We start from the raw sequence: 23,432 nt of genomic DNA on the forward strand, positions 1-23,432 counted from the left end.
CCCCTGGGCCCCTGGCCCCGAACTCGTGCCTTCCCCAGACCCCGATCACATCCCTCCACGATCTCTCGCCGCTCCTTCGCCCTGATCTCGCCGCTCCTGCGGTACCTGCCCACGCTCCAATCAGCCGACCCTGGACCTTGGTGACGTCCAATCTGGTTGGCCCTCTTCGCTGCCGTTGCCTCCTGCACCAGCTCCCGCTGTACCTTGCCATGGTCCCGACCTGCTGATGGTCCTTCACAGGACCTTCAAAGGAGCAGCATCTGGCCCTACAAAGACCACCTGCAGTTATATCGCGCCTTTGGTCTAGTAAAATGTCCCAAGGTTAACAGAAAGCGATCAATCCTCGGTTTAAAATTAACGAACGGTCTTGCATCAAGTGTCCTGGGGCCAATATTTATCCCTCAATCAACGTCACAGAAAAAACAGACGATCTGGGCCATTATCACACTGCTGTGTGTGGGAGCTTGCTGTGCGTAAAATTGCCTGCCCACATGACAACAGTGTCCACACTTCCAAAAGTACGTCATTGGCTGTAAAGCGCTTTGGGACGCCCGGTGGTCTTGCAAGGCGCTGTATAAATGCAAGTCTTTCTTTTTCGATTGCCATTTGCGGACGTGAGTTCCAAACCTCTCCCACCCTGTGTGTGTAGAAATGTTTCCGAGCTTCACTCCTGAAAGGTCTGGCTCTAATTTTCAGACTGTGCCCCTCGTCCGAGAGTCCCCAACCAGTGGAGATAGTCTCTCTCGATCGAATCTATCTGTTCCCCTCAATATCCTCAAAACTTCCAACCGATCGCCCATTAATCTTCTAAATTCCCGGGAATACATCCCGAGTTTGTGTAATCGCTGCTCGTGACTTAACCCTTGGAGGGCGAGTATCGTTCTGGTAAACCTACGCTGCACGCCCTCCCAGGCCAATATATCCTGCCGAAGGTGTGCTGTCCGGAACTGCTCCCAGTGCTCCAGGTGTGGTCTAACCAGGGTTCTGTACAGCTGCAGCATAACCTCTACCCCCCTTGTATTCTAGTCCTCGGGATATAAAGGCCAGCATCCCATTAGCCTTCCTGATTATTTCCTGTACCTCTTTCTGTGCAATGTGAGAAAATGTGAGGTTATTCACTTTGACGGAAATAATAGCAAAGCAGATTATAATTTAAACGGAGAAAGATTGCAAAGTGCTGCAGTACAGCAGGACCTGGGGGTACTTGTGCATGAAACACAAAAGGATAGTATGTAGGTACAGCAAGTGATCAGGAAGGGCCAATGGTATCTTGGCCTTTATTGCAAAGGGGATGGAGTATAAAAGCAGGGAAGTCTTGCTCCAGTTATACAGGGTATTGGTGAGGCCACACCTGGAGTACTGCGTGCAGTTTTGGTTTCCATATTTACGAAAGGATATACTTGCTTTGGAGGCAGTTCAGAGAAGGTTCACTCGGTTGATTCCGGGGATGAGGGGGTTGACTTATGAGGAAAGGTTGAGGAGGTTGGGCTTCTACTCATTGGAATTCCAGAAGAATGAGAGGTGATCTTATCGAAACGTATCAGATTATGAGGGGGGCTCGACAAGGTGGATGCAGAGAGGATGTTTCCACTGATGGGGGAGACTAGAACTAGGGGGCATGGTCTTAGAATAAGGGGCCGCCCATTTAAAACTGAGATGAGGAGGAATTTCTTCTCTCAGAGGGTTGTAAACCTGTGGAATTCTCTGCCCCAGAGAGCTGTGGAGGCTGGGTCATTGAATATATTTAAGGCGGGAGATAGACAGATTTTTGAGCGATAAGGGAGTGAAGGATTATGGGGAGCGGGCGGGGAAGTGGAGCTGAGTCCATGATCGGATCAGCCACGATCGTATTAAATGGCGGAGCAGGCTCGAGGGGCCGAATGGCCGACTCCTGCTCCTGTTTCCGATGGTCTTGTGACATTTTAATGAGCAATGTAGCTGAACCCTGACGTTTCTGGAGTTGCTCACGGGATAGAGTCAATGCAATCAGATACTGCACGTATCTGGGGTGAGACTGCCTTGCGACTCGATTTGGGGGTAGTAACCTGCCAGGGGCGCTGGGCTTCCTGTGCCCGTCGTGAAAGTCCGCCCCCACCTCCCCCCCGCAGCTGAATCGGGATTACCGCCCCATCAAAGCGGGCGGGTCATGACCCCGTGCGTGCGGTATATCCTTCGCCGCCGTCACCAACAAACGCCCGCTGTAAGATGGCGGCCTCTAGACCATGTCGTCATGTGACTTTGGCACGTGGCCTGTTTGTCGTATTGACATCAGTAGTTGCACTACCGCTCAAGTCCACTGGTGGAGCCCTTTAACTGCGCGCCACCAGTTCCATGATTGGTGGGGGGGGGGGTGGGGGGGTTTGGCGGGGGGGAGAGCAGCAGCACTGAGGCACTTCAAACCCTCCCCGCTGTCCCCGCCATCCCCTTTGCTACAAAGGACGAGTTCAAAATGAACACCCGGCCTGCTAACTCGCCCAGTTTGACGTCTTGTGGGATCTTGCTGTGTGCCGATTGCTGCCGCTGGGTCTGACCGTTCAACAGGAGAGGCTTCCACTTCACAACCCAATCACGCGCGGCCTCCTGAGGACGTGAAAGGCGCTAGATAAATGGAAGATCTTTCTTCCTTGCTTCTGAAACTCGTCCAGCGAACAGAGTGGGAGATAAAACTGGAAATACAGATAAAGTTGCCAATTTTACATTCAAAGCAAATGCATTGGAATTGAAAAACCAGTATCTCATTAATCTCACTGACAACCTAAATTGGCTGCATGCGTTTAGTGTATAGTCATTAATAGTCAAATCGGTTTAATTTTTCCCCTTTCCAACAGATTTTAGATGTTCTCTGTTACAATGTGTTTCACATTCTCCTGATGTACGTTAATTTGTCTCTACAGTGTAGAGGGAACTTTACTCTGCATCTAACCCCGTGCTGTACCTGCCCTTAGAATTTGCATGGATCTGGGAGGGTTGCGGGGCTGGAGGAGGTTACAGAGATAGGGAGGGGTGTAGGGGCTGGAGGAGGTTACAGAGATAGGGAGGGTTATCGGGCTGGAGGAGGTTACAGAGATAGGGAGGGGTGTAGGGCTGGAGGAGGTTACAGAGATAGGGAGGGGTGTAGGGGCTGGAGGAAGTTACAGGGATAGGAAGGGGTGTAGGGGCTGGAGGAGGTTACAGAGATAGGGAGGGGTGTAGGGGCTGGAGGAGGTTACAGAGATAGGGAGGGGTGTAGGGGCTGGAGGAGGTTACAGAGATAGGGAGGGGTGTCGGGGCTGGAGGAGGTTACAGAGATAGGGAGGGGTGTAGGGCTGGAGGAGGTTACAGAGATAGGGAGGGTTGTGGGGCCAGAGATTACAGGGATAGGGAGGGGGCGAGGAGGCCATGAAGGGATTTGAAAAGAAGGATGAGAATTTTGAAATTGAGGCATTGCCGGAACGGGAGCCAATGTACGTCAGCGAGCACAGGGGGTGATGGGTGAGTACGAGGGGGTGATGGGTGAGTACGGGGGGGTGATGGGTGAGTACGAGGGGGTGATGGGTGAGCACGGGGAGGGGGTGATGGGTGAGCACGGGGAGGGGCTGATGGGTGAGCACGGGGGGTGATGGGTGAGCACAGGGGGTGATAGGTGAGCACGGGGAGGGTGTGATGGGTGAGCACGGGGAGGGGGTGATGGGTGAACACGGGGGGGTGATGGGTGAGCACGGGAGGGTGATGGGTGAGCACGGGAGGGTGATGGGTGAGCACGGGGGGTGATGGGTGAGCACGGGGAGGGGGTGATGGGTGAGCACGGGGAGGGGGTGATGGGTGAGCACGGGGGGGTGATGGGTGAGCACGGGGAGGGGGTGATGGGTGAGCACGGGGAGGGGGTGATGGGTGAGCACGGGGGGGTGATGGGTGAGCACGGGGAGGGGGTGATGGGTGAGCACGGGGAGGGGGTGATGGGTGAGCACGGGGAGGGGGTGATGGGTGAGCACGGGGAGGGGGTGATGGGTGAGCACGGGGAGGGGGTGATGGGTGAGCACGGGGAGGGGGTGATGGGTGGGCACGGGGGGGTGATGGGTGAGCACGGGGGTGATGGGTGAGCATGGGGAGGGGGTGATGGGTGAGCACGGGGGGTGATGGGTGAGCACGGGGAGGGGGTGATGGGTGAGCACGGGGAGGGGGTGATGGGTGAGCACGGGGAGGGGGTGATGGGTGAACACGGGGGGGTAATGGGTGAGCACGGGAGGGTGATGGCTGAGCACGGGGGGGTGATGGGTGAGCACGGGGGGGTGATGGCTGAGCACGGGGAGTGGGTGATGGGTGAGCACGGGGGGGTGATGGGTGAGCACAGTGGGGTGATGGGTGAGCACGGGGAGGGGGTGATGGGTGAGCACGGGGGGGTGATGGGTGAGCACAGTGGGGGGTGATGGGTGAGCACGGGGAGGGGGTGATGGGTGAGCACGGGGGGGTGATGGGTGAGCACAGTGGGGGGTGATGGGTGAGCACAGGGAGGGGGTGATGGGTGAGCACGGGGGGTGATGGGTGAGCACAGTGGGGTGATGGGTGAGCACGGGGAGGGGGTGATGGGTGAGCACGGGGGGTGTGATGGGTGAGCACGGGGAGGTGATGGGTGAGCACGGGGAGGGGGTGATGGGTGAGCACGGGGAGGGGGTGATGGGTGAGCACGGGGGGTGTGATGGGTGAGCACGGGGAGGTGATGGGTGAGCACGGGGAGGGGGTGATGGGTGAGCTGATCGCTGGGAAAGCTATTGATCAGATATAGCTGGGCCTTCCATCCCGTTCTGGGCCTGCGATCCCAATTCTAGGCCGGAATCCTGCTCCCGCTGTTCTGCTGCGGGGTTCAGGCTAAACAACGATCCCAAGAATGGCCTCCATCTGGGCTGTAAATTGCTATGGTTTCATAAATGAAAGATTACTTCAATAGAAAGACAGACTTGCATTTATATAGCGCCTTTGACGGCCACCGGACATCTCATTGTGCCTCACAGCCAATGAAGTACTTTTGGAGTGCAGTCACTGTTGTATTGTGGGAAACGCTGCAGGCAATTTGCGCACAGAAAGCTCCCACACACAGCGATGTGATAATGACCCGGATCATCTGTTTTTGTTATGTTGGTTGAGGGATAAATATTGGCCCCAGGACACCGGGGAGAACTCCCCCTGCTCTTCTTCCAAATAGTGGCCCCGGGATCTTTTACATCCACCGGAGAGGGCAGACGGGGCCTCGGTTTAATGTCTCATCTGAAAGACGGCACCTCCGACAGTGCGGTGCTCCCTCAGTACTGCCCCTCCAACAGCGCGGTACGGTGCTCCCTCAGTACTGCCCCTCCGACAGTGAGGCACTCCCTCAGTACAGCATCCCTCAGTACTGCCCCTCCAACAGCACGGTACGGTGCTCCCTCAGTACTACCCCTCCGACAGTGCGGCGCTGCCTCAGTACTGCCCCTCCGACAGTGCGGTGCTCCCTCAGTACTGACCCTCTGACAGTGCGGCACTCCCTCAGTACTGCCCCTCCCACAGTGCGGCACTCTCTCAGTACTGTCGCTCCCACAGTGCGGCACTCCCTCAGTACTGTCCCTCCCACAGTGCGGCACTCCCTCAGTACTGCCCCTCTGACAGTGCGGTATTCCCTCAGCACTGCCCCCCCGACAGTGCAGAACTCCCTCAGTACTGTCCCTCCGACAGTGCGGCACTCCCTCAGTGCTGTCCCTCCCACAGTGCGGAACTCCCTCAGTACTGCCCCTCTGACATTGCGGTATTCCCTCAGCACTGCCCCTCCGACAGTGCAGAACTCCCTCAGTACTGCCCCTCCGACAGTGCAGAACTCCCTCAGTACTGCCCCTCCGACAGTGCGGCACTCCCTCAGTACTGCCCCTCCGACAGTGCGGCACTCCCTCAGTACCGCCCTTCCAACAGTGTGGCACTCCCTCAGTACTGCCCCTCTGACAGTGCGATGCTCCGTAGTGGCAGTGGGAGTGTCAGCCTGGATTTTTGTGCTCCAGTCTCTGGAGAGAGATTTGAACCCACGACCTTCTGACTCAGAGTGGAGTGTGCTGAACCCACTGAGCCACAGCTGACACTGTGACCGAGGGCTCTCTGTGTCGGTGTGAGCTATGACAGTCGCGGCTCCCTTGTTGGCCCTCGCCTGCTCTCGCTCACCCTCCGGAGCACGGCAATCGAACGCCACTGCCAGGGGAACAGACTGAAGTCAAAAGCTAAATACTGCGGACGCTGGAATCTGAAATAAAAACAGCAAACACTGGAAATACTCAACGGGTCAGGCAGCGTCTGTGGAACGAGAAACAGAGTTAGCGTTTCGGGTCTGTGACTCTTTGTCAGAACTGATGGAATAATTACCAGCTGCCTTGGTAACCAGAGAGACAAAGGTTACAGAAGATCGGGGTTGGTCGTGTTAAATAATAGCAGCATTGTGTACAACGAGAGCTGGGAATTATCACGCGATGTCAATCCCCAATAAATAATGGGGGAACTCCCACGGACTGGTCTTTGGGCCCAGGGACTCCCAGGTGTCGGTGGGGATGTTGCACTTTATCAGGGAGGCTTTGAGGGTGGTCCCTTGTAACGTTTCCTCTGCCCACCTGGGGCTCGCTTGCCGTGAAGGAGTTCCGTGTAGAGCGCTCGCTTTGGGGAGTCTCGTGTCTGGGGGGGACATGCGGACAATGTGGCCCTGCCCAGCGGAGCTGGTCGAGTGTGGTCAGTGCTTCGATGCTGGGGATGTTGGGCCTGGTCGAGGACGCTAACATTGGTGCGTCTGTCCTCCCGGGGGGATTTGCAGGATCTTGCGGAGACATCGTTGGTGGTATCTCTCCAGCGACTTGAGGTGTCTACTGTACACGGTCCGTGTCTCTGAGCCATACAGGAGGGCGGGTATCACTACAGCCCTGTAGACCATGAGCTCGGTGGTGGATTTGAGGGACTAGTCTTCGAACACTGCACTGGCGCACTGGAGGCGGTGTTGTATCTCGTCGCCAATGTCTGCTCTTGTTCACAAGAGGCTCCCGAGGTATGGGAAATGGTCCACGTTGTCCAGGGCCACGTCGTGGATGACTGTTGGGGGGGGCGGGCAGATGATGAGAGAGCGCAAGAGCAAGCCCGTACACGAATCCCCTCCGCGCAGAACCGAAAGGCACGGAGCGGGGATTTTCCCCGGAGGAGGCTCCAGTTGTGAGGCGCCGGCTCCCGAGGGAGGTTTCGGGGGCTTGGCGCCGATGGGGAATTCCGTCCGGACGGTGGGGTCAGTTCGGACGGGATCTCCCCACGCGCTTGGGCCTCCGCGACGCGCCGAACGGAGTCAGGGCCCGTGCATGGGTTCCGACAACACAGGGTGGTAATTATTAATGGGATTCTGTGCCTATTCCCCACAGGAGACAGCAGTCAGGTACAGACCGGCAAGATCTTCACGATTACCAGTGTGGTCAGGTTCCCGGTCGAGAGGAAAGATGATACCGCCATTGTGACCTGTGAGGCTGACCTGCCCTCTGTCAAAGGCCAGAAACACCGGATAGACTTCCCGCTAAGTGTACGATGTAAGTGTGAAAACCAAGGGGGGGATCCTGCATTTATATAGCGCCTTGCAAAACCTCAGGGCGTCCCAAAGCGCCTCACAGCCAATGAAGTACTTTTGGAGTGCGGTCACTGTTGGATTGTGGGAAACGCGGCAGTCAATTTGCGCACAGCAAGCTCCCACACACAGCAATGTGATAATGACCCGGATCGTCTGTTTTTTGTTATGTTGGTTGAGGGATAAATATTGGCCCCAGGACACCGGGGAGTACTCCCCCGGCTCTTCTTCCAAATATTGGCCCCGGGATCTTTTATGTCCACCTGAGAGGGCAGACGGGGCCTCGGTTTAATGTCACAACCAAAAGACGGCACCTCCGACAGTGCGGCGCTCCCTCAGTACTGCCCCTCCGACAGTGCGGCGCTCCCTCCAAAAGTTTAAGCAAGCGAGGGGCTGAATGGGCCTCCTCCTGTTCCTATGGTAACAGGCTCGAGGGGCTGAATGTGCCTTCTCCTGTTCCTATGGTAACAGGCTCGAGGGGCTGAATGGGCCTCCTCCTGTTCCTGTGTAACAGGCTCGAGGGGCTGAATGGGCCTCCTCCTGTACCTGTGTAACAGGCTCGAGGGGCTGAATGGGCCTCCTCCTGTTCCTGTGTAACAGGCTCGAGGGGCTGAATGGGCCTCCTCCTGTTCCTGTGTAACAGGCTCGAGGGGCTGAATGGGCCTACTCCTGTTCCTGTGTAACAGGCTCGAGGGGCTGAATGGGCCTCCTCCTGTTCCTATGTTTCTCTCCCAAAAAAGACAAAAACTAAATACAGCCTGTGTGGATTGATGAATGGGGAACCATGTTCTGACTTTAATTGTATGTTTGCCATGGATTATTTTTGCTGCCAGCAATTTTCAAATTAGTTTTATGCTCGACCTTGCAGGCATGAAATATTGATTTCACCGTTCTTTGATTATCGAAGTGTTCGAGCTGCCTGTTGCGGGGAGGGGGATGGGAAGCTTGTTGGGGAGTGGGTTGCAACTGAAGATGTAGAATCACAGAACGGTTACAGTACAGGAGGCCATTCGGCCCCTCGAACCCCTGCCGGCTCTCTGCAGGAGCACCTCAGCCAGTCCCACTCCCCCCACCATTTCCCCGGAGCCCGGCAAATCTCTCTCCTTCAGGGACTTACCCAACTCCCCTTTTGAAAGCCACGATTGAGTCTGCCTCCATCGCCCCCTCGGGCAGCGCGTCCCCGATCCTAACCACTCGCTGCGTAAAAAGGTTTATCCTCGTGTCGCCTTTCTGCCAGTCGCCTTCAATCTGTGTCCCTCTGGTTCTCCACTCTTCCACCAATGGGGAACAGTTTCTCTCTGTCTACTCTGTCCAGGTTCCCTCCGACAGTGCGGCGCTCCCTCAGTACTGCCCCTCCGACAGTGCGGGGCTCCCTCATTACTGCCCCTCCGACAGTGCGGCGCTCCCTCAGCACTGCCCCTCCGACAGTGCGGCGCTCCCTCAGTACTGCCCCTCCGACAGTGCGGCGCTCCCTCAGCACTGCCCCTCCGACAGTGCGGCGCTCCCTCAGTACTGCCCCTCCGACAGTGCGGCGCTCCCTCAGTACTGCCCCTCCGACAGTGCGGCGCTCCCTCAGCACTGCCCCTCCGACAGTGCGGCGCTCCCTCAGTACTGCCCCTCCGACAGTGCGGGGCTCCCTCATTACTGCCCCTCCGACAGTGCGGCGCTCCCTCAGCACTGCCCCTCCGACAGTGCGGCGCTCCCTCAGCACTGCCCCTCCGACAGTGCGGCGCTCCCTCAGTACTGCCCCTCCGACAGTGCGGCGCTCCCTCAGCACTGCCCCTCCGACAGTGCGGCGCTCCCTCAGAACTGCCCCTCCGACAGTGCGGCGCTCCCTCAGTACTGCCCCTCCGACAGTGCAGCGTTCCCTCAGTACTGCCCCTCCGACAGTGCAGCGTTCCCTCAGTACTGCCCCTCCGACAGTGCAGCGTTCCCTCAGTACTGCCCCTCCGACAGTGGGGTGCTCCCTCAGTACTGCCCCTCCGACAGTGCAGCGTTCCCTCAGTACTGCCCCTCCGACAGTGCAGCGTTCCCTCAGTACTGCCCCTCCGACAGTGGGGTGCTCCCTCAGTACTGCCCCTCCGACAGTACGGGGCTCCCTCATTACTGCCCCTCCGACAGTGCGGCGCTCCCTCAGCACTGCCCCTCCGACAGTGCGGCGCTCCCTCAGTACTGCCCCTCCGACAGTGCGGCGCTCCCTCAGCACTGCCCCTCCGACAGTGCGGCGCTCCCTCAGTACTGCCCCTCCGACAGTGCGGCGCTCCCTCAGCACTGCCCCTCCGACAGTGCGGCGCTCCCTCAGAACTGCCCCTCCGACAGTGCGGCGCTCCCTCAGCACTGCCCCTCCGACAGTGCGGCGCTCCCTCAGCACTGCCCCTCCGACAGTGCGGCGCTCCCTCAGCACTGCCCCTCCGACAGTGCGGTGCTCCCTCAGCACTGCCCCTCCGACAGTGCGGCGCTCCCTCAGAACTGCCCCTCCGACAGTGCGGCGCTCCCTCAGTACTGCCCCTCCGACAGTGCGGCGCTCCCTCAGCACTGCCCCTCCGACAGTGCGGCGCTCCCTCAGTACTGCCCCTCCGACAGTGCGGCGCTCCCTCAGCACTGCCCCTCCGACAGTGCGGCGCTCCCTCAGCACTGCCCCTCCGACAGTGCGGCGCTCCCTCAGCACTGCACTGCGCTGTCAGCCTGGATGTCTGTGCTCAAGTCCCTGGCGTGGGATTTGAAACCCTGGCCTTGTGACCCAGAGGCGGGAGTGCCGTCCACTGAGCCATAGCTGACCTTAATGTAATTAAGAAAGTAGACGGGATACGAACAATGTCGGACTGGTAACGACCATCAGGTCCATCGAGCCCTGTCCCACACAATTGCAATACCTTGTGTATCACTGTCTATACTCTCCACCCCAACCCCAAACCATGTGATCTCTGGAGAGAAGCAAAAAAACAGATAAACAACCCAGGCCAATTTGGGAGGGAGGAAAATCTGGGATTTTCCCATGAGTGCGATCGAAACTAGTCCAGGAGATCACTCTGGCCTTGAATTCCCTGCAGTACCGACTGTAAGAGGTGATCTCCGCCCCAGCCAGAAACAATTCCAGCTTTCGCTTGAAGGAATTCTGTGAGTCAGCAATCCACCACATGTTCCAGAGGTCGACTATTCTCTGGGCAAAGAACCACCTCCTGACATCCAATCTAGATCTAGCCTTATACAACTTAAATTTGTGCCCCTGGTCCTGCCTAACTTATTTAATTGTAATAAACGGTTTGCTGGAACCTTGTCTGTTCTCTTCGTTATCTTATAAACCTCAATCATATCCCTCTCAATCTCCACTGCTCTTAGGTAAAGAGTCCCAACTCTTTTAGCCTATCACGATAACTAAGATGCTTTAGACTTGGAATTAGTCTAGTGGCCCTCTTCTGCACCCTTTCCAGAGCGTCAATATCACCCAGCACGTGAGGAGACCACAGCTGGACACAGTATTCCAAGTGCGGCCTGACGAAAGGTCTTGTACACGGACACAACAGTATGTCTCGAATGCTGGCCTCGATTACAAGAGGATTTGAATTTAACAATAAAGTCGCCTTACTGCAATTATGCAGGGTTCTGGTGAGGCTGCAACTGGAGTAAGAATATAAGAACATCAGAAATAGGAGCAGGAGTCGGCCATTCGGCCCCTCGAGCCTGCTCCGCCATTCAATAAGACCATGGCTGATCCGATCATGGACTCAGCTCCACTTCCCCGCCCGCTCCCCATAACCCTTCACTCTCTTTTCGCTCAAACATCTGTCTATCTCCATCTGAAATATATTCAATGACCCAGCCTCCACAGCTCTCTGGGGCAGAGAATTCCACAGATTTACAACCCTCTGAGAGAAGAAATTCCTCCTCATCTCAGTTTTAAATGGGCGGCCCCTTATTCTAAGACCATGCCCCCTAGTTCTAGTCTCCCCCATCAGTGGAAACATCCTCTCTGCATCCACCTTGTCAAGCCCCCTCATAATCTTATACGTTTCGATAAGATCACCTCTCATTCTTCTGAACTCCAATGAGTAGAGGCCCAACCTCCTCAACCTTTCCTCATAAGTCAACCCCCTCATCTCCGGAATCAACCGAGTGAACCTTCTCTGAACTGCCTCCAAAGCAAATATATCCTTTCGTAAATATGGAAACCAAAACTGCACGCAGTACTCCAGGTGTGGCCTCACCAATACCCTGTATAACTGGAGCAAGACTTCCCTGCTTTTATACTCCATCCCCTTTGCAATAAAGGCCAAGATACCATTGGCCTTCCTGATCACTTGCTGTACCTGCATACTATCCTTTTGTGTTTCATGCACAAGTACCCCCAGGTCCCGCTGTACTGCGGCACTTTACAATCTTTCTCCATTTAAATAATAATTTGCGTTTCGATTATTTCTGCTATAGTGGAGTACCGTCCACAGTTTTGGTCTCCTTATCTCAGGATGAATACATTTGCCATTGAGAGTGTGCAACAAAGGTTCACCAGACTGATTCCTGGGGTGGGTGTAAAAACACAAAATGGTCATCGGGTCAGGCGGCGTCTGTGGAGAGAGGAACAGAGTTAACGTTCCCGGTCAATGAGCCTTGGTCAGAACTGGAAAAGGTTAGGGATTGTAACAGGTTTTTAAGCAAGTGTCGGGGCGGGGAAAGTTGGGGGAGGGGAGGAAAGCACAAAGGGGAAGGTCGGTGATTGGGAGAGGGCAGGAGAGATAAGAGAGACGATGGGAAGGTCAGTGGTTGGGGGGAAGGCAGGAGAGATTAGAGAGACAATGGGAAGGTCGGTGATTGGGAGAGGGCAGGAGAGATTAGAGAGACAATGGGAAGGTCGGTGATTGGGGGAAGACAGGAGAGATTAGAGAGACAATGGGAAGGTCGGTGATTGGGGGAAGACAGGAGAGATTAGAGAGACAATGGGAAGGTCGGTGATTGGGAGAGGGCAGGAGAGATTAGAGAGACGATGGGAAGGTCGGTCGTTGGGGGAAGACAGGAGAGATTAGAGAGACAATGGGAAGGTCGGTGATTGGGGGAAGACAGGAGAGATTAGAGAGACAATGAAAGGTCGGTGATTGGGGGGAAGACAGGAGAGATTAGAGAGGCAATGGGAAGGTCAGTGATTGGGGGAAGGCAGGAGAGATTAGAGAGACAATGGGAAGGTGTGTGAGGCAAAAGGGGATGGGAATGGGACAAGTTAAGAAACAAATAGGGGATGGAATTGAATGGGTTGGGTTGGGGGGATTGTCCTATGATTAAGATTAACAGCAGCCCATGTCCTAACACTCACCGAGTCCCGCTCACCCATCACCCCCTGTACTCACTGCCCCGTGTCCTAATTTGCACCGAGTCCCACTCACCCATCAACCCCTGTGCTGACTGCCCTGTGTCCTAACTCGCACCGAGTCCCACTCACCCATCACCCCTGTGCTCACTGCCCCTTGTCCTAACTCGCACCGAGTCCCATTCACCCATCACCCCCTGTGCTCACTGCCCCGTGTCCTAACTCGCACCGAGTCCCATTCACCCATCACCCTCTGTGCTCACTGCCCCTTGTCCTAACTCGCACCGAGTCCCACTCACCCATCACCCCCTGTGCTCACTGCCCCCATATTCTAACTCGCACCGAGTCCCGCTCACCCATCACCCCCTGTGCTCACTGCCCCGTGTCCTAACTCACACCCAGTCCCACTCACCCATCACCCCCTGTGCTCACTGCCCCCGTATTCTAACTCGCACCGAGTCCTGCTCACACATCACTCCCTGTACTCGCTGGCCTACCTCCTCTAGCCCCTAAACCCCTCCCTATCTGTAACCCCTCCAGCCCCTACATCCCTCCCTATCTCTGTAACCTCCTCCAGCCCCTACACCCCTCACTATCTCTGTAACCTCCTCCAGCCCCTACAATCCTCCCTATCTCTGTACCCTCGTCCAGCCCCTACACCCCTCCCTATCTCTGTAACCACCTCCAGCCCCTACACCCTTCCCTATCTCTGTAACCTCCTCCAGTCCTGACACCCCTCCCTATCTCTGTAACCCCTCCAGCCCCTACACCCCTCCCTATCTCTGTAGCCTCCTCCAGCTCCTACACCCCTCCCTATCTCTGTAACCTCCTCCAGTCCTGACACCGCTCCCTATCTCTGTAACCTCCTCCAGTCCTGACACCCCTCCCTATCTCTGTAACCCCTCCAGCCCCTACACCCCTCCCTATCTCTGTAACCTCCTCCAGCCCCTACACCCCTCCCTATCTCTGTAACCTCCTCCAGCCCCTACACCCCTCCCTATCACTGTAACCTCCTCCAGCTCCTACACTCCTCCCTATCTCTGTAACCTCCTCCAGCCCCTACACCCCTCCCTATCTCTGTAACCTCCTCCAGTCCTGACACCCCTCCCTATCTCTGTAACCTCCTCCAGTCCTGACACCCCTCCCTATCTCTGTAACCTCCTCCAGTCCTGACACCCCTCCCTATCTCTGTAACCTCCTCCAGTCCTGACACCCCTCCCTATCTCTGTAACCCCTCCAGCCCCTACACCCCTCCCTATCTCTGTAACCTCCTCCAGGCCCTACACCCCTCTCTATCTCTGTAACCTCCCCCAGCCCCTACACCCCTCCCGATCTCTGTAACCTCCTCCAGCCCCTACACCCCTCTCTATCTCTGTAACCTCCTCCAGCCCCTACACCCCTCCCGATCTCTGTAACCTCCTCCAGCCCCACAACCCCTCCCTATCTCTGTAACCTCCTCCAGCCCCACAACCCCCCGAGATCTATGTAACCTCCTCTAATTCTGCCCTCCTGACCATCCCTGATTATAATCGCTCCACCATCGGTGGCCGTGCCTTCTGTTGCCTGGGCCCCGAGCTCTGGAACTCCCTCCCTAAACCTCTCCGCCTCTCTAAACCTCGCTCTCCTCCTTCAAGACGCTCCCTCAAACCCAGCTCTTTAAACAAGCTTTTGATCACCTGTGTTAATTTCTCCTGTGGCTCGGTGTCAAATGTATCTGTTTGTCTGTAACGCTCTTATGAAACGGCTTGGGACGTCTTACTACATTAGAGGAGCTATATAAATAACATGTAATATTATTATTACGAGGAGAGATTGAGCAGACCAGGCTGATATTCTCTAGAGTTTAGAAGAATGAGAGGCGATCCCATTGGAACACACCAGATTCTGAGGGGGAGTGACAGGGTAGATGCGGGGAGGGTGTTTCCCCCCCCGGGCTGGGGAGTCTAGAACCAGGGGTCACACAGTCTCAGGATAAGGGGTCGGCCATTGAGGACTGAGATGACAACAACAATAAAAACTTGTATTTATATAGCACCTTTAACCTAGTGAAACATCCCAAGGGGCTTCACAGGAGTGTTATGACATCAAACAATTTGACCCCGAGCCACAGAAGGAGAAATTAGCGCAGGTGACCTAAAGCTTGGTCAAAGAGGTGGGTTTTAAGGAGCGTCTTGAAGGAGGAGAGAGAGGTTTAGAGAGGCGGAGAGGTTTAGGGAGGGAGTTCCAGAGCTTGGGGCCCAGGCAACAAAAGGCACGGCCACCGATGGTGGAGCGATTATAATCAGGGATGTTCAGGAGGACAGAATTAGAGGAGTGCAGACATCTCGAGGAGATTGTGAGGATGGAGGAGGTTACAGAGATAGGGAGGGGCAAGGGCCATGGCGGGATTTGAACAGAAGGATGAGAATTTTGATATCGAGGCATTGCTTAACCGGGACCCAATGTAGTTCGGCAAGCACAGGGGGTGATGGGTGAGTGGGACTGGGTGCGAGTTAGGACACGGGGCAGTAAGCACAGGGGGTGATGGGTGAGCGGGACTCGGTGCGAGTTAGGACACGGAGCAGTGAGCACAGGGGGTGATGGGTGAGTGGGATTCGGTGCGAGTTAGGACACGGAGCAGTGAGCACAGGGGGTGATGGGTGAGTGGGATTCGGTGCGAGTTAGGACACGGGGCAGTGAGCACAGGGGGTGATGGGTGAGCGGGACTCGGTGCGAGTTAGGACACGGAGCAGTGAGCACAGGGGGTGATGGGTGAGCGGGACTCGGTGCGAGTTAGGACACGGAGCAGTGAGCACAGGGGGTGATGGGTGAGCGGGACTCGGTGCGAGTTAGGAGACAGGGCAGTGAGCACAGCGGGTGATAGGTGAGCGGGACTCGGTGCGAGTTAGGACACGGGGGCAGTGAGCACAGGGGGTGATGGGTGAGCGGGACTTGGTGTGAGTTAGGACACGGGGCAGTGAGCACAGGGGGTGATGGGTGAGTGGGACTCGATGCGAGTTAGGACACGGGGGCAGTGAGCACAGGGGGTGATGGGTGAGCGGGACTCGGTGCGAGTTAGGACACGAGGTCAGTGAGCACAGGGGGTGATGGGTGAGCGGGACTCGGTGCGAGTTAGGACACGGGGGCAGTGAGCACAGGGGGTGATGGGTGAGCGGGACTCGGTGCGAGTTAGGACACGGGGGCAGCCGAGTTTTGGATCACCTCTAGTTTACGTCGGGTAGAATGTGGGAGGCCGGCCAGGAGTGCGTTGGAATAGTCAAGTCTGGAGGTAACGGAGGCACGGACGAGGGCTTCTGCAGCGGATGAGCTGAGGAATTTCTTCACTCAGAGGGTTGTAAATCTGTGGAATTCTCTGCCCCAGAGAGCTGTGGCGGCTGGGTCATTGAATATGTTCAAGATGGAGATCGATAGGTTTTGGGGGGAAATCGAGGGATCGGGTGGGAAAGTGGATGGAGGTCAGAGATCAGCCGTGATCTCATTGATTGGCGGAGCAGGCTCGAGGGGCCGAATGGCCGACTCCTGCTCCTCTTTCTTACGCTCTTATATCTCGAGACTTGCTCCCGGGCCTCAGTCGCAGGATTGTGTGAGCTCCACATAGGCTGGGCTGATCCGGGTCAGTGGGTTAATCCCACACAGGAGCCGGCTTGCTCTGTACTGAGGCAAAGAGTGATTAAAGCTGAAACCGCTTTCAGCTGAATTTTTCATCTTACAGATTGATTATACATTCGTCGTTGATGTTGATGTACAAGTCTCTGAAGATAAGACGATTTAACCTTGGATTAATTTATTCGCTGTTGCTGCTCTCATTCCCGAGTTTAAAAATCCCTTTGCAGATGCGTTGTGCAATTAAATACTTCACGGCAGCACAGATCCGCACAAGCCTCTCTCTTATCTCGCAAGTGGTTGACACACTCGTTTGGCAGTGCGGCGATTTCAAAGCGAAACGCCGCCTCTTCAAAGGGGCGAATTCAGCAGATGAGGCATGCGCGACACGGTTAAGTGGCGTGGAAATATCTCCAGTTGTGAGCTGCGATGGGGGAGTTTTGGTCTTTTCCAACAGAACAAAAACAGAAGAGGCTGCAAATTGTCAGTGGCTCAGGCAACATCGGTGCAGAGCGAGAAACAGAGTTGACGCTTTCGGGTCAGTGAACCTTTGTCATCGGGCTGGCGGGGGCTTCGAAATGTCACAGGTTCTGGAACGGCACTGAAAGTGGGGGTGGGGGGAGGTGGGGGAGGAGAGGACAAATGGGGAAGGTCGGTGATTGGGGGGAAGGCAGGAGAGATTAGAGAGACAATGGGAAGGTCGGTGATTGGGGGGAAGGCAGGAGAGATTAGAGAGACAATGGGAAGGTCGGTGGTTGGGGGAAGGCAGGAGAGATTAGAGAGACAATGGGAAGGTGTCTGATTGGGGGAAGGCAGGAGAGATTAGAGAGACAATGGGAAGGTCGGTGATTGGGGGAAGGCAGGAGAGATTAGAGAGACAATGGGAAGGTGTGTGATTGGGGGAAGGCAGGAGAGATTAGAGAGTCAATGGGAAGGTCGGTGATTGGGGGAAGGCAGGAGAGATTAGAGAGACAATGGGAAGGTCGGTGATTGGGGGAAGGCAGGAGAGATTAGAGAGACAATGGGAAGGTCGGTGATTGGGGGGAAGACAGGAGAGATTAGAGAGACAATGGGAAGGTCGGTGATTGGGGGAAGACAGGAGAGATTAGAGAGACAATGGGAAGGTCGGTGATTGGGGGGAAGACAGGAGAGATTAGAGAGACAATGGGAAGGTCGGTGATTGGGGGAATAGGAGAGATTAGAGAGACAATGGGAAGGTCGGTGATTGGGGGAAGGCAGGAGAGATTAGAGAGACAATGGGAAGGTGTGTGATTGGGGGAAGGCAGGAGAGATTAGAGAGACAATGGGAAGGTCGGTGATTGGGGGAAGGCAGGAGAGATTAGAGAGACAATGGGAAGGTCAGTGATTGGGGGAAGACAGGAGAGATTAGAGAGACAATGGGAAGGTGTGTGATTGGGGGAAGGCAGGAGAGATTAGAGAGACAATGGGAAGGTCGGTGATTGGGGGAAGGCAGGAGAGATTAGAGAGACAATGGGAAGGTCAGTGATTGGGGGAAGACAGGAGAGATTAGAGAGACAATGGGAAGGTCGGTGATTGGGGGGAAGACAGGAGAGATTAGAGAGACAATGGGAAGGTCGGTGATTGGGGAAGGCAGGATAGATTAGAGAGACAATGGGAAGGTCGGTGATTGGGGGGAAGACAGGAGAGATTAGAGAGACAATGGGAAGGTCAGTGATTGGGGGAAGACAGGAGAGATTAGAGAGACAATGGGAAGGTGTGTGATTGGGGGAAGGCAGGAGAGATTAGAGAGACAATGGAAAGGTCGGTGATTGGGGGAAGGCAGGAGAGATTAGAGAGACAATGGGAAGGTCAGTGATTGGGGGAAGACAGGAGAGATTAGAGAGACAATGGGAAGGTCGGTGATTGGGGGAAGGCAGGAGAGATTAGAGAGACAATGGGAAGGTGTGTGATTGGGGGAAGACAGGAGAGATTAGAGAGACAATGGGAAGGTCTGTGATTGGGGAAGACAGGAGAGATTAGAGAGACAATGGGAAGGTCGGTGATTGGGGGAAGGCAGGAGAGATTAGAGAGACAATGGGGAAGGTCGGTGATTGGGGAAGGCAGGAGAGATTAGAGAGACAATGGGAAGGTCGGTGATTGGGGGGAAGACAGGAGAGATTAGAGAGACAATGGGAAGGTCGGTGATTGGGGGAAGACAGGAGAGATTAGAGAGACAATGGGAAGGCCGGTGATTGGGGGCAAGACAGGAGAGATTAGAGAGACAATGGGAAGGTCGGTGATAGGGGAAGGTAGGAGAGATTAGAGATGAAAGGGATGATGGGCTGACCTGAGATGGTCGTGTCAGAAGTTAGAAAAAGGTTAGTGTAAATAGGGTGTGAATGGCGAATAATTACCAGCTGTCCATGGAGAAAATGCTCCTTATTTTAAACCCCACCCCTGATCTTCTGTAACCTTTGTCTCTCTGGTTACCAAGGTAGCTGGTAATTATTCCACCAGTTCTGACAAAGAGTCACAGACCCGAAACGCTAACTCTGATTCTCTCTCCACAGACGCTGCCTGACCCGTTGAGTATTTCCAGTGTTTGCTGTTTTTATTTCAGATTCCAGCGTCCGCAGTATTTAGCTTTTGACTTCAGTCTGTTCCCCTGGCAGTGGCGTTCGATTGCCGTGCTCCGGAGGGTGAGCGAGAGCAGGCGAGGGCCAACAAGGGAGCCGCGACTGTCATAGCTCACACCGACACAGAGAGCCCTCGGTCACAGTGTCAGCTGTGGCTCAGTGGGTTCAGCACACTCCACTCTGAGTCAGAAGGTCGTGGGTTCAAATCTCTCTCCAGAGACTGGAGCACAAAAATCCAGGCTGACACTCCCACTGCCACTACGGAGCATCGCACTGTCAGAGGGGCAGTACTGAGGGAGTGCCACACTGTTGGAAGGGCGGTACTGAGGGAATACCGCACTGTCGGAGGGGCAGTACTGAGGGAGCGCCACACTGTCGGAGGGGCAGTACTGAGGGAGCACCGCACTGTCGGAGGGGCAGTACTGAGGGAGTGCCGCACTGTCGGAGGGGCAGTACTGAGGGAGCACCGCACTGTCGGAGGTGCAGTACTGAGGGAGTGCTGCACTGTCGGAGGGGCAGTACTGAGGGAGTGCCGCACTGTCGGAGGGGCAGTACTGAGGGAGCGCCACACTGTCGGAGGGGCAGTACTGAGGGAGCACCGCACTGTCGGAGGGGCAGTACTGAGGGAGTGCCGCACTGTCGGAGGGGCAGTACTGAGGGAGCACCGCACTGTCGGAGGGGCAGTACTGAGGGAGCGCCGCACTGTCGGAGGGGCAGTACTGAGGGAGTGCTGCACTGTCGGAGGGACAGTACTGAGGGAGCGCCGCACTGTCAGAGGGTCAGTACTGAGGGAGCGCCGCACTGTCGGAGTTGCCATTTTTTGGCTGAGACTTTAAACCGAGGCCCCGTCTGCCCTCTCAGGTGGATGTGAAAGATCCCACGGCCACTATTTGGAAGAAGAGCAGGGGGAGTTCTCCCCGGTGTCCTGGGGCCAATATTTATCCCTCAATCAACATAACAAAAACAGATGTGATCCGGGTCATTATCACATCGCTGTGTGTGGGAGCTTGCTGTGCGCAAATTGCCTGCCGCGTTTCCCACAATACAACAGTGACCGCACTCCAAAAGTACTTCATTGGCTGTGAGGCACAATGAGATGTCCGGTGGCCGTCAAAGGCGCTATATAAATGCAAGTCTGTCTTTCTATTGAAGTAATCTTTCATTTATGGAACCATAGCAATTTACAGCCCAGATGGAGGCCATTCTTGGGATCGTTGTTTAGCCTGAACCCCGCAGCAGAACAGCGGGAGCAGGATTCCGGCCTAGAATTGGGATCGCAGGCCCAGAACGGGATGGAAGGCCCAGCTATATCTGATCAATAGCTTTCCCAGCGATCAGCTCACCCATCACCCCCTCCCAGTGCTCACCCATCACCCCCTCCCCGTGCTCACCCATCACACCCCCTGTGCTCACCCATCACCCCCTCCCCGTGCTCACCCATCACCCCCTCCCCGTGCTCACCCATCACCCCCCGTGCTCACCCATCACCCCCCCGTGCTCACCCATCACCCCCTCCCCGTGCTCACCCATCACCCCCTGTGCTCACCCATCACCCCCTCCCCGTGCTCACCCATCACCCCCTCCCCGTGCTCACCCATCACCCCCTCCTGTGCTCACCCATCACCCTCCCCGTGCTCACCCATCACCCCCCGTGCTCACCCATCACCCCACTGTGCTCACCCATCACCCCCTCCCCGTGCTCACCCATCACCCCCTTCCTGTGCTCACCCATCACCCTCCCGTGCTCACCCATCACCCCCCGTGCTAACCCATCACCCCCTCCCCGTGCTCACCCATCACCCCCTCCCCGTGCTCACCCATCACCCCCCGTGCTCACCCATCACCCCCCCGTACTCACCCATCACACCCCCCGTGCTCACCCATCACCCCCCGTGCTCACCCATCACCCCCCATGCTCACCCATCACCCCACCGTGCTCACCCATCACACCCTCCCCGTGCTCACCCATCACCCCCCATGCTCACCCATCACCCCCTCCCCGTGCTCACCCATCACCCCCCGTGCTCACCCATCACTCCCCCCCGTCCTCACCCTTCACCCCCCGTGCTCACCCATCACACCCCCCGTGCTCACCCATCACCCCCCTGTGCTCACCCATCACCCCCCGGCTCACCCATCACACCCCCCGTGCTCACCCATCACCCCCTCCCCGTGCTCACCCATCACCCCCTCCCGGTGCTCACCCATCACCCCCTCCCCGTGCTCACCCATCACCCCCTCCCTGTGCTCACCCATCACCCTCCCGTGCTCACCCATCACCCCCCGTGCTCACCCATCACAACCCCCGTGCTCACCCATCACCCCCCCATGCTCATCCATCACCCCCCGGCTCACCCATCACACCCCCCGTGCTCACCCATCACTCCCGTACTCACCCATCACCCCCCCCGTCCTCACCCATCACCCCCCCGTGCTCACCCATCACCCCCTCCCCGTGCTCACCCATCACACCCTCCCCATGCTCACCCATCATCCCCCCTGTGCTCACCCATCACCCCCCCCCATCCTCACCCATCACCCCCTCCCCGTGCTCACCCATCATACCCTCCCCGTGCTCACCCATCACCCCCTCCCCGTGCTCACCCATCACCCCCCGTGCTCACCCATCACACCCCCCGTGCTCACCCATCACCCCCCGTGCTCACCCATCACCCCCTCCCCGTGCTCACCCATCACCCCCTCCCCGTGCTCACCCATCACCCCCCCGTGCTCACCCATCACCCCCTCCCCGTGCTCACCCATCACCCCCTCCCCGTGCTCACCCATCACCCCCTCCCTGTGCTCACCCATCACCCGCTCCCCGTGCTCACCCATCACCCCCCGTGCTCACCCATCACCCCCTCCCCGTGCCCCCCCTCACCCCCCGTGCTCACCCATCACCCCCCCGTGCTCACCCATCACCCCCCGTGCTCACCCATCATCCCCCGTGCTCACCCATCACCCTCTCCCCGTGCTCACCCATCACCCCCTCCCCGTGCTCACCCATCACCCCCCGTGCTCACCCATCACCCCCTCCCCGTGCTCACCCATCACCCCCTCCCCGTGCTCACCCATCACCCCCCGTGCTCACCCATCACCCCCTCCCCGTGCTCACCCATCACCCCCCGTGCTCACCCATCACCCCCCCGTGCTCACCCATCACCCCCCGTGCTCACCCATCACCCCCCACCCGTCCTCACCCATCACCCCCCGTGCTCACCCATCACCCCCCCTGTGCTCACCCATCACCCCCCCGTACTCACCCATCACCCCCCCGTGCTCACCCATCACCCCCCCTGTGCTCACCCATCACCCCCCCGTGCTCACCCATCACCCCCCGTGCTCACCCATCACCCCACCGTACTCACCCATCACCTCCCCGTGCTCACCCATCACCCCCTCCCCGTGCTCACCCATCAACCCCCATGCTCACCCATCACACCCCCCCGTGCTCACCCATCACCCCACTGTGCTCACCCATCACCCCCGTGCTCACCCATCACCCCCCGTGCTCACCCATCACCCCCCCCGTGCTCACCCATCACCCCCCCTGTGCTCACCCATCACCCCTCCGTACTCACCCATCACCCCCCCCGTGCTCACCCATCACCCCCTCCCCGTGTTCACCCATCACCCCCCCGTCCTCACCCATCAACCCCCCGTCCTCACCCATCACCCCCGTGGTCACCCATCACCCCGCCATGCTCACCTATCACCCCCTGTGCTCGCTGACCTACATTGGTTCCCGGTCTGGCAACGCCTCAATTTCAAAATTCTCATCCTTGTTTTCAAATCCCTCCATGTCCTCCTCACACCTCCCCATCTCTGTAATCTCCTCCGGCCCCACAAGCCTCCCAGATCCACACAAATTCCCAGGGCAGGTATAACACGGGGTTAGATACAGAGTAAAGCTCCCTCTACACTGTCCCATCAAACACTCCCAGGGCAGGTACAGGGGGTTAGATACAGAGTAAAGCTCCCTCTACACTGTCCCATCAAACCCTCCCAGGGCAGGTACAGCATGGGGTTAGATACAGAGTAAAGCTCCCTCTACACTGTCCCATCAAACACTCCCAGGGCAGGTACAGGTACAGCACGGGGTTAGATACAGAGTAAAGCTCCCTCTACACTGTCCCATCAAACACTCCCAGGGCAGGTACAGGTACAGCACGGGGTTAGATACAGAGTAAAGCTCCCTCTACACTGTCCCGTCAAACACTCCCAGGGCAGGTACAGGTACAGCACGAGGTTAGATACAGAGTAAAGCTCCCTCTACACTGTCCCATCAAACACTCCCAGGGCAGGTACAGGTACAGCACGGGGTTAGATACAGAGTAAAGCTCCCTCTACACTG

General features: G+C 56.9%; 1 protein-coding gene across 2 annotated transcripts in view; it reads left to right on the forward strand.

The window, feature by feature from the left end:
* cadm4 (cell adhesion molecule 4) overlaps positions 1–23,432 on the forward strand; it is a 373,773-nt gene that overhangs the window by 315,071 nt on the left and 35,270 nt on the right. For both annotated transcript variants that reach the window (XM_070868960.1, XM_070868961.1), the window contains exon 5: positions 7,386–7,547. In XM_070868960.1, the coding sequence (XP_070725061.1) occupies positions 7,386–7,547 (162 nt within the window). The remainder of the gene's footprint in view (positions 1–7,385; positions 7,548–23,432) is intronic.

This window comes from Pristiophorus japonicus, chromosome 31 (genome assembly GCF_044704955.1).
Source record: "Pristiophorus japonicus isolate sPriJap1 chromosome 31, sPriJap1.hap1, whole genome shotgun sequence".
NCBI classification, from domain to species: domain Eukaryota; kingdom Metazoa; phylum Chordata; class Chondrichthyes; family Pristiophoridae; genus Pristiophorus; species Pristiophorus japonicus.